The 15,404-nt window shown below is 48.3% G+C and overlaps 2 protein-coding genes and 1 non-coding gene across 3 annotated transcripts; 2 read left to right on the top strand and 1 right to left on the bottom strand.

Moving 5' to 3' along the window:
* The first annotated feature begins 8,456 nt into the window (after positions 1-8,456).
* Positions 8,457-10,271, top strand: LOC127760291 (hydroxyethylthiazole kinase). Its single transcript, XM_052284532.1, has 2 exons — positions 8,457-9,204; positions 9,723-10,271. The coding sequence occupies exons 1-2, from the start codon at positions 8,737-8,739 to the stop codon at positions 10,122-10,124; spliced, it is 870 nt and encodes a 289-aa protein (XP_052140492.1). The 5' UTR covers positions 8,457-8,736; the 3' UTR covers positions 10,125-10,271.
* A 138-nt stretch (positions 10,272-10,409) lies between these two features.
* LOC127760292 (CASP-like protein 1E1) lies at positions 10,410-15,107 on the bottom strand. The gene is made up of 2 exons (XM_052284533.1): positions 14,619-15,107; positions 10,410-11,401 (listed from the first exon to the last, which is right to left on the bottom strand). Exons 1-2 carry the CDS (start codon positions 14,933-14,935, stop codon positions 11,071-11,073), a joined length of 648 nt encoding a protein of 215 aa, XP_052140493.1. The 5' UTR covers positions 14,936-15,107; the 3' UTR covers positions 10,410-11,070.
* TRNAL-AAG (transfer RNA leucine (anticodon AAG)) lies at positions 10,573-10,653 on the top strand. The gene has a single exon. It is a non-coding gene; the product is annotated as a tRNA-Leu (tRNA).
* Positions 15,108-15,404: the final 297 nt, after the last annotated feature.

The raw sequence follows: 15,404 nt of genomic DNA, 5'->3' as shown, positions 1-15,404 counted from the left end.
CGATGACCCGTGGCCGGCTCCGGCGAGGGGAGAGAGGTAGGAGGGGTAGCCCAAATTTCCAGACTATTTTGTGTATTAAATCCCTGTCCAGGACCAGCCAGGGTACACAAAACGATAAATAAAGCGTAAAATACTTACAGAAGAGGCACTTAGTTCTCACACCAAAAGAGAACGACAGCAGCGGAAAAAGGCAATCCTAGCGGGGCTTCAGCTCCACTCCACAGGCAAAAACTCAACTAGGGTCTGAGCCTTGGTCCTCTAACTTCGTCTTCAGCTCAGAAGCACTACACTTCTGAAAATGGGGAATAATAGCAAGACTGAGTACAACCACCATACTCAGCAAGCCACACCAATAATGCAGACGTGCAAGGGCATACAAGGACGGTTTGTGGCTATTTGCATGAAGGCGGTTGTAAAACATTTTATTGAGCAAAACAGTAAAACTGTTGAGTAATTAAAGTAATATTAAATCTCCACTGATCAACGCTACACCACGTTGAACAGGCCCAACCAACCCACCTGAACTACAGTGCATTGGGTCGATTTATTAAGTGTGAGACTAATCACGGTGATTCTGGTCGATCGTCCATAACTGTGGGCATGGCTATTCGAATAGTTTTACTCTGGCCAGAGGTGCACAACTGTACCCACAAGACACAATCCACCGGCATGTCACCGTGCCCGGCCGGACACATCACCATGTCGAGTAATTGTGACAAGACCCTTCATATAACCCGCTCTGACCAAGCACACCACACCTCAGGTTTCACCCCCACCCCCAGCAGGCAGCGGGCAGTCCCCTCTCGTGCCTAGGTGAATCCGGAAGCGACAGAGGCCGTCACAGGGCCCGCCCCGCTCCATCACGCCCACCCTTACCTGGATGCGTCAGCCAAAGAAAAGCTATACTTCAAGTCAGGCAGTTACCCATTCCCGCTTGTGGCAAGCGTTGTATGTCTTCCAGTGCATCCCGCGAACCGGTCCTTATTTGCCATGGGTGCGACCAGCAAAACCATGCACCCATAGCCCACCATTCAGTCGTATTTTAGTTGGATAATTACGACCATGAAACATGGCCAGATGTCTCGAGCACGCAGCTCATCATGATACTAACATGTCTAATACTGCAATTATCCCATCAACTGAGCTAGTGGTAAATAAGCATGGCTAAGCATATAGTTCTAGCTAGGTCATCAAAGTAACACAAGCTAGTCGATTTATCACCCAAGGCTGACAAAGGACAGATATCAAGTACACATGACACAAGCGAGCAGATAGGTAAACCCTGATCCCATGTAATTAGCAAAACATGCATACTTATTTGCAAACGATAAAACATTTGTAAATTAGGATCAAAATGCTCAAGGGGAATGTGTGACTTGCCTTGCTTCTTCAAACATCTTCCGAACTCTTATCCTTGCGACCGCGATCTTCCGAAACAACGGATTCTACACGCTAGCACGCAAAACGAGGAAAAACTCTAATAAAAACCAAGGAAACAGTACATGGAAAGTAAACAAACATGTAGAGCTCAATTCTAGATGAATTTTGCAAGTTGAATGGCCCAATTCGGAGTTCGAATGAAATATATATGAATTTTAGAAGTTTTGAGCCATTTAAATGGATTTCTATAATTAAACTCGATTTATTGCGCAATTATTGGATATTTTTTCAAAGGAAATAGCATTCGCTGACGTCAGCAAGGGGCGCCGGCGCCGACAGGCAGGCCCAACGCGTTAGCGGGTCAAGAAGGTGTGGGCTTGGACCGGGTCCACCAAATGAGTGGGCCCCACGCGTCAGCGGGCAAAAGGATCTAGCCCACCGTGGACCGAGTCCATGGTGGAGGTGCAAGGCGGAGGGGAGGGTTGGCTCGCCGGCCAACCCGACCAGGCGGCGGCGGCGGCAGCGCGCGGCCGGACGGCCACCGGCGGCGACACTGGCGGCGGAGCGGCACGGCGCGGCACGGCGCGACGGCGAGCGGTGCTGAGGCACGGCGGCGACGCGCATGCGGTGCCCGGCGGGCAAAGAGAGAAAAAGAAAGGGAGGGGAGAAGGAGGGAGATGCTCACCGACGCGGGAAGGACGACGACGGCAATGGCGATGGCGGCGCCGGCCCGGCGAGCGAGGGGGCGGCCGGGGAGCGGCAAAAATGAGCGGAGGAGGCGAAGAGGGAGGCGGCGGAGCTCACTGAGGGGCACGGCGACGAAGGGGCGGTTGATGGGGCTCGAGCAGAGGGAGGCAGCGGCACTCCACGGGGCGAAGACGACGGCGGCGATTCGGTGGTCTCCAACGAAGGTGGAAGAGCGGCCGGGGTACAGGGGGGGCGCGGCGAACGCGGTAGAGGCGGTGGTGCGGCGCGAGGTGGCAGGGAACAGCGGTAAGAGGCGGCCGAAGGCGGCAAACGTGGCGACGTCCTCAGCTTCGCGGTGGAGATGGTGATGCGGCGGTGGAACGGGAAAACGAAGCAGAGGCTGGGGTACTACGCGATGCGGCGAAGCCGACGGTGGCGGGGGTGCGGCTTGGCGGTGGCTGGAGCGGCGAGGAGCGGCGGCCGGAGCTCATCGGTGAGTGGTGGAGAGAGGGAGCGCGGTGGGGAGGTGGTTCCGGCGATGAAATGGGGAAACGGAGCGGGGGCCGAGGTGCGGCAAGGCACGGCGAAGCCGGTGGTGGCGGCGGCACAGCACGGCGACGACTGTAGCGGCGGTGGCGAGCGGCGGCGATGGGAGCAGCGTGGGGAGAGCGGTACGTTGCGCGAGAAGCTCGGGAAAACTGGGGAAATGGAAGAGGAGGACTTGGAGAGCATTTTTATAGCGCGGGGAGCTCGAGATCGAGGCCGGTAGGGGCGGAATCGCCGGCCGGAGTGGGGGAGCGGCGTGGGGTCGTGGGGGCCAATCCGGCGCCGGTTTTGCGGGGAAAGGAATGGGGGAGGAGAGCAGGGACGTGGGCGGCGAGGTCCCACGGCCAGGCTGGAGCGCGCGGTGGAGGAGGTGGGTGGGGAAAGCGGCGACGTGGGCGGCTCGGGCGGCCATGGCAGTTGCCGGCCTGGGAGGCCGAAGGTTGGGGATGACAGGTGGGGCCCACGGGTCCCACCTGTCGGAGAGAGAGGGAGGAAACCACATGGGGAGGAAAATTAGACTTTCCGAGAGAGCTGAGCCGAGCGGGCCGACGGGCTGAGAAAGGGGAAGGGGAGGGCGGCCGGGCCCAAAAGGGAGGAGGGGAGTTTATATTTGTTTTTCTTTTTAATTAATTGATTAAATGATCTTGGTGCTATTAAAATTATTTCTTGAGCTCCAAAAATTCACGGGAATATTTCAGAGAATATTTTAGGGCACAAAGAATATTACAAAATATTCTCGGCCAAAGATTTTTCAGGGAAAATTTTAATTCTCCCATTAATTCACTTGAATAAATTGCTTAAATTTTTATTTAATTTCTAGAAAATGCATTATTAAATGATTTTTAATCCCGAACGAAAATCGGGGGAGTTACAGAGGAGGAGGGACGACGGAAGTGTGGTTGCCCGTCCAGATCTAAGGTGGGGAAAAACCGAGAGAAGAGAAGGAAAAATGGAGTTGGAGAGTGGAGGGGAAGGGGGTGGGGAGGAGGGCGCCGGCGGCGGCGTGGTGGTTGGCCGGGGTTTCTCGGGGGTTGGATTCGTCACCTCCCGGCCCGCCCGAGACGAGCGAGACAGGAGTCAGTTTGGGTCCGGTTCTTCTACCATGTGTTTAATAACCTGAAAAGAATTTATCTTTTCCATGGATATATTTTATTCTATTGGTTTTGTTTTGATCCTAAGTCTACCGCAGAAATTTTAAGATATTCCAAAGTATCAACCCTGCTTAGAAGTTATAGATCAAATGAACTATATAAGGCCATTAGCAATACAAGCTACTCATATGAGGAACCTAAGGGTGCTAAATAGGATGAAGCACATTGAAATCACGCTCTCCACGATGCAAGCAACCTGTTGTGGGATCTACATATACTTTTGCATTACAGTCTCTACTATCTTTAAATTTAAAGTAATCCAAAAGTTTACACTCAAAACCCTAAAATCTACACAATAATATAAAATCTAACCTCTCCCCACCTACCCTCTCCAATCATTTGATTCGCTCTCATCTCAACCCCCGCCGGCATCGGCGCCAACACCATCTCAGTGCGGAGAACCTTAGAAGGGCGGCAGGTCCGCGGTCGAGGAGCTCCCCCGGCTGCACAATGACGAGCGCCCTAGCGGCACCGGACAGATCGGGTCGTCGTCTCTCCGTTAGCCACTATTGCACTATTCGCATCATCAATGACGCCACCGCCATCAGCCACGACCGCACCTCCCTCCCCCCAACTCTGGGCGGAGAGGAAATCGACGCCTATGGCCACCACCGTCCCTCTCTCCCCCACTGCCTTTCCATCGCAGCGCAGATCGCTCGGAGGAAGCCGAGCTCGATGGGGCAGCGGTGTGGCCGCCTCAAGGTCGGCGGCACGGAACGGGAGACGGCGACGAGGTTGGCAGCCGGGAGCGGGGGACGAGGTCGGCGGGGCCGCCTTGAGGTGGGCGACACAAAGCGGGAGACGCCAACAAGCTCGGCGCGTGCGGAGCGGGAGAAGACAACGAGGTTGGCGGCAAGCTCGGCAGCGCAAATCTAGCAATGAGACAAGCTCAAACTGCTCTCCCTCTCCGGACGTCGGCTACGGCAACGCAGATCGGGCGCGCCGAGTGGCGACGCGGTAGATCAACTCCATCGTCGGCTCCTCCACTTCATTGCTGGCTTCCGTCGATTCGACATCGCACCTTCTCCGGTGGGTGGTGAGGGTATCTCCTCTCTTTTCTGGTTGAGGCAGCGAGGTCACAGGGGCAGCAGAACGGCGGCGTTCCTGCACATGCTCCGCTTATGCCTGGCACCAGTTATTTTACAGGTGAGGAACTCGGCTATTCCTTTGGACCTGAGAAACCTCAGAAAGCGATGGTCCCCCACCTTCTCTCTCTTCCACCACAACATCTATCCTACGTGGCACAATGAATCCACACGACACGGTGGCGCACCGTGAATGGCCTAAGAAACAACAATAGTAGTAGAGGAGGTTTTTTCTCTTTCATTCCTTTTATATATGTTTTATGTTAGGTAGCTTGGTCATTTTGGAGGTCCTTCTGTGTAGGTAAGGTATCTAACCATCACTAACTATCAATGCCAATTCCTTCCCCATCTCCACACACATTATCGTATATTTACTTCCTAACACTAATATTGCTTACATTCGATATGTACAATATTAGTATTATTGGGTTGGCTTTTGCCTTTAACTATGAATGAACAGAGTGTGCTTGTTTTTCTCTTCCTCGTAATATCAAGATGTTCATGGCAAGATACTAGGTCTAGAGTAACTCTTATGTCATGTGTCATTGAAGCAGTGGCGGAGCACACCTAAAAGTTTAGGTAGGTTAGACACGCAAGGCATTTATATTGAGATCACGTGAATTACGATAAGACATACACATCATAAGAAGAATAAATAGTAAATAAATAATGTTTGTAACATATATAACATTTATTCATCACATCAGAAATATTATGAGAAACTGAGAAGACATACAACATCAAAGCATAGAACACAAACACTTGGCGGCTTGAAAGCTAGTAGTTGTGGCCAGTGCCAGAGCTTGTGCGTTACCGCTAGGAGCTAAAAGCAAGTAGTGACCTCATTCTTATGGTGGTCCCATTCTCACCATGATAGAGTTGATCAAGAATTGAAGAGCAAATTGTTGTAAGTTTCAAATTTAACACGAGTTTCATTGCAATGCCATCATTTATTTTGGCTTCGCTAAATTGCCAATTTCAAACAAATGTTAGACGCTAGAATACCCTATGCTATATGAATGGACTGAAATGTCCCTCTCGTGCTCTCTTTCTCTTTCAATTCTAGTGGCCTCACATCACCGACTTGGACCATCGTCGTGTCATGTTGCCGGAGAGAGACACGGACAGGTACATCACGCCTAGCCAGCTCATCATTGGCACCCCGTCGTCGTGTCACCCAGCTGTATAAGCCGGCTCTTCTATCTTCCTCATTCCTCTTGCATCGCCGTGACTGTGAAGGGCGCCACAGCCTGTGGACCACCAAAGAGAGAGATGGATATGGAGGTCACGGGATGACGACGAATGTATGGTGGCGGTGGCTTTAATTAGGCGGCATAGCTAGGGTTTGGCAGGGGGAAGAGAAGCAGCAGTGGGTTGAGCTGGTGGCAGTGGAGCGCATGCTAGCGCCGGTGAGTCAGGATGGTGGCCATGGTGTTCGGTGGTCACAGGCAAGCACATTCGGCGTGGAGGGAGAAGAGGAATTGAAGGGCATTTTCATCTATGATAGTATCTAGCATACATGAATATCTTGAAAGTGGCAATTCAGTGAAGCCAAAATGCAGGATGGCATTCCGGCGAAACCCGTGTTTGAATATGGTCACAATAGCAATTTTCTCCTTTAGGTCAGGAGGTACGCCATTGGCAAGATGGGTCAGCTGACCCACCCTACTATATGGGGCCCTCGCATTGAAGTATACATGTATTTTGTTGTTATAGGTTGTACTAATAGAGAAAAAATTGCTTGGTTCTCAAGTTTGTTTAATATAAAATAGGATGCATCGTTGGGGAAAAAATGTATACCAAAATTCTAGTGAAGCATAGGCATTCTGTTTCCTTCATGTTAAAAGATCAGTACATTTGCTTATAAGCTTTTGTTTAATGTTGGAAGCGCCAATTTTTTTAAAAAAAACATGTGAATATATTGTTTTGATATGTAGCCAAATTCTCAGTGTTGTTGGTTTGAACAACAAACCAAACAGCCCATAGGTCCTTTAGATTAGCACAATCAACCGTTCAACATTATTACACCTATTTTTCATAGAACATGGAAAAAGGTACCCACGTAGGAGCAGGAGTCAAATGCTCATGTCAAACAAACAAGTAAGATGCTAAAGTAATGGATGTGGCGCTATATCACCATTCATTAGGTTATGAACTATATTTGGCAAGCTCCTAAGAAATTTATTCACCATGCTTTAAAATGTTTATTGTAATTTTACTTGAATTTTCGTAGCAAATTAACAATCTCAACAAACTGAAGAGTATATTTCGAATTTTGTACAAAGAAAAATAAAATAAAACACCTCCCTCGCTGGTTAGCCAAATTCGACCCACTCCCCTCTCTCTCTCTCCTCGCGATGGCTATGTGTGGGTCATTGGATTTTCTTCGTCCATTCAAGTCATGAGGTAAAAAGTCATCGATAGGTGAGCGCCCCCTCCTACCCGTCACCTCCAATAAAGATCCACTTCTAAATGCACCTTTAGTACGACTAAGTGACAATTTTCCTAACAATCCAAAAGAGAAATGATACACGGGGCAACACATCCGGGACTTTCACCTCGCGCAACGCATCATGACCACAGTACGATCTCGGCCTACGTTGTGACTCTAAATAGCACCCTCTTGACCTCCGCTCGATCCTCCTGCCCTCATTCACGGCCCCGAGTTATCTAGACACTACTTTCACCAAGTGACTCTAGTTGATGATTGTTCATGTCATGGACCCCTACTGCTTGTGACTAACATCACTATTAGTATCACTATGCTCTTTGCTCCCTTATTAGCTCATTCACTGGCACCACTACCGAAAACTGCTAGAGTCGCCATGTTGATGACAACTTGTAGGACCTCACCACCTTTTTGCCGCCATTGGCCACCATTCATCACTATTCGTTTTTGCACTCGTGCTGGTAAGATCCCCTCACCTCCTCCTCTTCTTTTTTCATAGCTCACTAGAGCTGGGCATATCGCTGTTACCAACCATCGGGTGAATATAAGGGATGAGAGAATAACATGTAGGGACCCATATTTTATTTTATTCTTTTAACATTTTTTGGATTTTATCAGTCATTTCGCTTATGTGAAGGGAGCGATTTTCGAATGCTCTTTTAAAAAAAGAACAGAAAAAAAAGTTGAACATAAGTGTTCCAGATATCATGAAGAGTAATGGTGGAAACTTAGGGTATCAAAGTGATCATTTTGATGGTATATATAAAAATAAAGGCTGTGTTTAGTTCCCTTCAAACTTCCAACTTTTCCGTCATATCAAATATTTGGACTAATACATATAGCATTAAATATGGACGAAAAAATACTAACTACATAGTTTGCATGTAAATTGCGAGATAAATCTTTTGAGCCTAGTTACGCCATGATTTGACAATGTGGTGCTACATTAAACATTGACGGATTAATTAGGCTTAATAGATTCATCTCGCAGTTTACAGACGGAATCTATAATTTGTTTTGTTATTAGTCTACGTTTAATATTTCAAATGTGTATCCGTATACGTTAATTTTTTTCCCAAAACAACTAAACACAGTCAAAGTCACGAAATTCATAGAAACTAATTTACCTTTCTTTATAAACCCTGACCTTTAGGCTGGCCGTCGGATTGGCAGCTGGGCACCCGGATTCGGACGCGTGGCTCTCTTGCATCCATCCATCCCCCACTTGAGCGCAAAAGAGGTCTCCCGATGCGCCGCGCCGCGAACACGACATACTCGACGGTTCTTCTTCCAGGCTTCCACCGTCCTCCCCTCTTCGACACCGCCGCCGCCCGCCGTCCGCCGCCGCCGCCGCGCCGAGTGCCCCTCCCACTTCGCCTCTTCTCCGCCATCGAATTCCTCAGAGACTCCCCACCTCCGGTCGCGCCGGATCGAGGACATGGACGAGGAGCGGACGGCGGCGTGGTGGGGACGGCGGGCGTGGGAGCTCCTCTCGGCGGTGCGGGCGCGAGCGCCGCTGGTGCACTGCGTCACCAATCTCGTCTCCATGGACGTCGCCGCCAACGCGCTCCTCGCCGCGGGGGCGTCGCCGGCCATGGTCCACTCCCTCCGCGAGGTCCCGGAGTTCACCCCGCGCTGCGACGCCGTGTGCGTCAACGTCGGCACGCTGTCCGAGGGCTGGCTCCCCTCCATGCGCGCCGCCGCCTCCGCGGGCCGCCCCTGGGTGCTCGACCCCGTCGCCGCCGGCGCCTCCGAGTTCCGGATGGAGGCCTGCCTCTCCCTCCTCGCCCTCCGCCCCGCCGTCGTCAGGGGGAACGCGTCGGAGATCCTCGCCCTCGCCTCTCGCTCGCTCGCCGCCGCCGCCTCCTCCTCCTCCTCCTCCTCCTCCTCCTCCTCCACATTCAAGGTACCATTTCTAGCTTTGCTCGCTTATTATTGCAACCATTTTGTCTTCGCTTTAATTTACCCATCCGAACAAGTTGTAGAAAATAAAAAATCTTGATTGATAAGATTGAGATGGATTGGTTTGATTGGTTTGATTGTGAACTGCCTCGTGCTATCTAATGCAAAGAAAAAAGAGTGCAGCGATTAACAATTTTCTGAACTTGATTGTGATTTCTTTTTTAGAAAATGGATTAAAAATGGATTGTGATGAGGAAAATAAATCCTCTCTGCTGTCCTCACAATCTGAATCCCAATCGATGCACCTGTTTTTGTTACTCCAGAGTTCAGACCGTTCCATGACTGATTATTATCCAAAGCGACTAACCTACTACTGATTATTATCCATGACTGGCTAATGTCAGATTGATCTTTCAATTCTTTCAAGAATCAAAACTGACTGTCTAACCAAAACAATTCACTAGTACATTGATACCAGTATAATGTATACAACGTTCCAATCAATTCCCATCGATTTTGCAGGGCGCGGACAGTACACATGATTCAGGGGACGCCCTTCAAGATGCAAAAGCACTGGCACGGTCCACCGGTGCCGTCATCGCGGTGTCCGGGGCCGTCGATTACGTCACCGACGGCGAGCGGGTGGTCGGAGTGAGCAACGGCGTGGCCATGATGCAGAAGATAACGGCGACGGGCTGCGCCGCGACGGCCCTCATCGCGGCCTTCCTCGCGGTGGTGGAGGAGCCTTCCGACGTCATGGCCGTGGCGGCGTGCGCCCTCGCTGTCTTTGGTCTGGCCGGGGAGATCGGGATGGAGTCTGGCGCCAAGGGACCTGCCTCTCTCAGGATGCATCTCATCGATGCCCTCTATTGCCTCGACGAGCAGACGGTGACCTCTCGAGTCAAGATCTCCCTGCATTCGTGATTCTGTTCGCTCCATGGCCTGCCGAATTTCAGGCCAAGTTCAGAGTTTGGAATAACGGTGAAGGTTTGACATAACATTTATCAAAAATCAGATTGATCGTTACTTGTCCATGTATACTGTATAATTATACCGGTGATCTTTCTGGACTGGACTGTACTGAGTATTCAGTTGTGATGCCAAAACAGAAAATGCTGAACAAAATACTAGGATTGCATAAAACATTGTCGGCAAGTTGAAAGAAAGACAATTGTATGGGTGGTGTATGTATCGCTGCTGATGTTTCTTGACCGAGTTAAAGATGACCGAATCAACGAATGTTCCAAACTTCCAATGTTTTGTTGGACAGGATCACGTTACGTATCGTGTTGCCGGTTGGTAAATTGAAAAAGATGCTGTGAATAATAGACATAGGGTATCTAAAGAACTTTTTGGATTTATAGACACAAAAGTTGAGATGGCCGAGTTGGTCTAAGGCGCCAGATTAAGGTTCTGGTCCGAAAGGGCGTGGGTTCAAATCCCACTCTCAACACATAATTCTTTTTTTTTAATTTTCCTCAAGCCAAATTCCTGCAGGGTAGTTTTAAGCCTACACCTCCTTCATAATCATCTCAAATTCACCCCAAGATAAATTAAGCCTCACTGCCTCAATTCAAATTCACCTTACAACATTGTAAATTTTGTATTATTTTCTTTTAAGCCATCAGTTCTTTTTATACTCATCTCAAATTCACCTTACAGCTAATAAATGAAGCCTCAATTACTACTTCAGTGAACATGTCAACGATTAAATTTAGACGGCAGGCAGGCATCATCTCACGGTGATCACTGACAGAGGTAACGACCACTGTTGCCTCTAATTGACTAATAATTTCAATATAATCATCAAATCAGTTAATCACACATGACATCCATATCGAAGACCCATGCAAAGCAAAATAGAGTATGGCTAGTAGTAGGAGGAGGCCTTGTGGATGGTGAGGATGGTGAGCATGAGGAGGACGAGGTCGGCGAAGGCGGCGATGAGGGAGACGACGACGGCGGCCATGGCGCGCTCGCAGAAGGGCCCGTACACGTCGCACACCTTGGCCCACCTCACGTGCGCGTTGCCGCGCTCGCCGAGGAGGCCGAACTGCGCCGCCGCCCCCACCGCCGAGAAGAGCAGCGCCATCGCCACCAGGTCCCCCACCATCACCGGCACCACCGCGCTCCGCCTCCGCACCGCCGCCAGCGCCGCCGCGCTGAACGCGAACACCATCGCGTTCGCCACCACGAAGTACCTGCATGCGTGAATTCGAGAAATTTGTTCATGTTTTCGGCCAAATTTTCGAAGAATCTTGCACGCTACGCAAGTCGAGCTCTCGGATACAGTTCGTCCGCTACAGGCCGGGGTTGGAATCCTGAATTCTGAAATCGACGGCCATTAGCGAGTGCGTGCCCTCTCGAATGTTCAGTGCATTCGTCGCATGAAGCCATCGTATACGGCCCCACCGTGTATTCGTGAAATAAGCCAAACAGAGCATATTTGTAAACAAAAAATAATCTATGAATAAAACTTTTATATATATATATATAGTGATATAAAAGTATTGACTTAAAAAATAAACTTCAATAAAAAAAACCAAAAATCAACTCAATTTAAAATTTAATTGATAAGTATGAGTATAAGTGAAAAGATGTGGCCGATAGATAACCGTCACAGTCACGCTTTATCGTTTATTCAACATCGTTCTTGGCGTGACGCTTTCGATGCAAAATCGAGACACCGCTCGCTCGTGCATGCACGTTTGATCTCTAGCTGCACAAGTAAAAGACTTTCTCGAAGAAACAGGGGATCAAAGGGAGTAGTACAGTTAGGTAGCTTTGCAAACTATGGGAAATTATAAACGGGTGGTTTATATTCGCTTTGTTAATTTTTGGTTTCCCAAATCAAGCAGCAAACACTGCTCCTACCATCCGAATTAACGTAGGCTACATTTGCACGCAACTCAACTGGCATGGCTTGCATGATTGATGGAAGATCAATTAAGATGAGGATCAATGGACGGACACCGTCGATCGGTCTCCTGTTCTCCAGTCCAGGCTCCATCTAATTTATGGATAAGATGCATCTTTCAGTAATGGCGATTGTTCGATGGCTACGACCACTACTACTACTCATTTGCAATGGCTGGGATTAAACTGTACTAAAGGATATATATTATATATATTCCGATATAGTAGAGCATTTTCTTTTCCTTGGATGGATGAATAAACGGTGTTACGGTGGTGATCTTGATAACGAAGAAAGCATCATATCCATTTTACCTTCTCCAAATCTCTATCCGTATCGATTTCTCTCGCCTTTCTGTAAAGGCCAAATCAACGGTCGTTAATTTGGGCCTCTCCTCATCAGGATCACCACGGGGGGCCCACGTTGCAATTGCGTTTTGGATTGGGCCCACTGGGCATGCAGATGGACATGGCATGGCCAGGTGCAACCCTCTCTTTTCTCTGCAGTAATGGTGCATGAGCCACGTGGTGCGCCGCAAACACCATTCGTTTTTCTTCCCCGGGAAATAATGCAAAAAAAGAGAGTAGAAAATCGTCGATTCCTTTTTGGTGTCGTGCAATGTGCAAATTTCCTTTTTGTTTTCTAAGCTGAAGGAAAGAAATTTTCTGTGGCTGCTGCTGCTATCAACAAACAATGTCACCCACAGTGCCACATGACCAACTCCCATAATTTTGCATAGATTGGCGATAAGCCATGGTTGTGTATCACTTTCAAAAATAGTAGGAACACTAACACCAAAAAATATTTGCGAAATCTCTTTGTCTATCCATGGATGAACACGTCAATGAAAAATAGGGTTTCAAGGTTTGCCACGATGCTAGCAATAATAGAACGTGATTTGTATGTGTAGGGTAAAGGTGGCAACAGGAGTTGAAGTGGATGGTACTAGTGGTAGGCTGCTGGTGGCAATGCTTGGGTTGTCCTTGTCTAATTCTGTCCTTGGTTTTCTTCAGCTTATCAGTGTGTCCACTACTATCAAATACTACCACTGGTGGATAAACCTTCTTCTGTCCCAGTTTGCAATCCTCTATAGTCCCGGGTTGTAAACTGGGACCCTGAATTCGGGACTAAATATGGTTATCTTTAGTTTTGAGCGAAATAATTAGAAAAAATGTGGTTTTCGGCCGACCCAGCAAAGATCAATTCTCCAGTAGTATACTACAAGAACCGTAATTTGCATAAATAATTTAATTATTTCAAGGAAACAACTTTGAAACCACACAGATATATATCAATCGTTAATTAATTAAACAAGCCATGCATGCATGCATTCTACTATATATATATTATTCCGATGCTGAAAAATTTCACCATCAGATTACTAATGAAACCGACAGGAGTACTACCAAGCATAAAAAAGAAAAAAGAAAGTAGAGCATCCTGAAAATCCCTAATTATATAGTAGTATCTGTTGTGGCATCCTTGTCTGTTGTAGCATATCATAAAAGTTCTTTCCATTAATTAGGTAGGAGAGAGAGAGAAACAGAAGGCGCCTTGTTTGGACGTGTGGAATTAAAGCAGAGGCCAGCGGCAGAGAATGGAATGTAGTAGTAGGAGTACTAGCAATTAGGACATGCATGCAAAGACATTTCTTCTTGCGTGTCATCGTCTTTCTCCTCAAAAAAACCATTCCGTTTCTTCCTTCCTTCCTCGGAATCGATCCCGGAAAGATCTACCGTACAGGCACATAATGACGCTAACACTTCACTAGAGGCTAAGAGCATGTACGAAACAAATATTGAAAAAATAAAAGAGAAAAAAATAGCGAGTTACAAATTTATAGTTAGCTGTAGCACGGTCTACGGACTGTAAGACGCAATATGTATATGACAAGTGAGACTAGTATATATTTATAAGTGACTATTGTATAAATTGACGAGTAAGTAGTTGGCTATACTATTAAACTTGCTCTAATAATAAAGATGCATGTGTGCTTAATTTGATTGTTTTCTATGCTGGAGAATGAGACTTAAATTATTCAAGAAAGAGCTTGTTTTGTTTTCGAATTGTGAGGGAGAAGTAGATCGGGATTTGGAAATTGGAATACAGGTCATGTGTAATTGGCAAGACATGCATGTGCCTGTTTGGACCCATTTTTTTTCAAACCTACATGACATATGTGTACTCCCTGTATACTTTGTCCTATGTAATGAGTGTGTCACTGGGGCTAGCTACTGTTGCATCACCAAAGTAGAGTAATCACACACGAGAGAAAGAACAGACAGAACAAAAGAGAACAAAAACACAAGAAGGATGTAGTAGAGAGAAGAGAGAAATGATCATGCTAGCTGCAACTGATATGGTGAATTAAGGAGTGGCTGCAGTTGATTAAAGAGCGGCAGTGTACTGGAATAATTGAGAAACTAATTTTGTAGGCGCATCATATATCAGTGTTCATGCACATGCTTGGATGGAAATCAATGGAGCAGTAGAGAGAGACTTACACGAAGGCGGAGGAGTAGGTCCACTTGGCCGTGACGGGCACCCGCAGCGGCGGCGCGAGCTCCTCCCCGGCGGCGATCTGGACGGTGGTGCTCTGCCGGTCGGCGGCCATCACCACAGCGGACGCCAGCGTCCCCAGCAGGACGAACACCCGCAGAGCCACGCAGCACGGGTCCACCGGCGGCGCCCTGGAACCAGCGGCCAACGGCGGCAGCGCCGCGCCGGCGCCCGTGTAGTAGCCCCGGCGGCTGCTGTAGTCGAAGGCGGCGGCGCCGCCGCCGCTGCCGTTCAGGCCGGGCTTCCCCCGCGACGACTCCATTGCTGGCGCGCGGTGCGGTCAGCGGTTGCCGCGCTCCGCTGTGCGGGAGGCGCTCTTCTCCTTGGAATCGTGGGTAGGCGAGCGGAGCAGAGCGCGTGTGTAACTACTGGCTGGCTACTACTGCTACCTGTGTGAGAGATGTAGGGTACGGTATTGTGGTGTAGATGTACACAAGATTTTGTTGTTGGGTGGGGTATTTATGGTACAGAGAGGTGGTATCACCTCCAAGGTATGGTTACCCTCACATGTGAGTACTATCATACCAATGCTCTTCTAGCGAGTATAATAAGCGATGGAAATGGATTTTCATCTCTCGAGGAGATGTCTCCTCGTTGTTTGTATGTCATCGAAATAGTTATAAAAAATTAAAAATTTAACAATATAGATTAATATAAAATATATCACTCCACAAACATGTAAGACCAAATTCAACTTTTGCGAGTTGCAACAAAAAGAACAAAATAAACTG

Source organism: Oryza glaberrima, chromosome 1, assembly GCF_000147395.1.
Source record: "Oryza glaberrima chromosome 1, OglaRS2, whole genome shotgun sequence".
Lineage (NCBI taxonomy): Eukaryota > Viridiplantae > Streptophyta > Magnoliopsida > Poales > Poaceae > Oryza > Oryza glaberrima.
The sequence above is the reverse complement of the archived record's forward strand: the minus strand, read 5'-3'. Positions and strand labels throughout refer to the sequence as shown.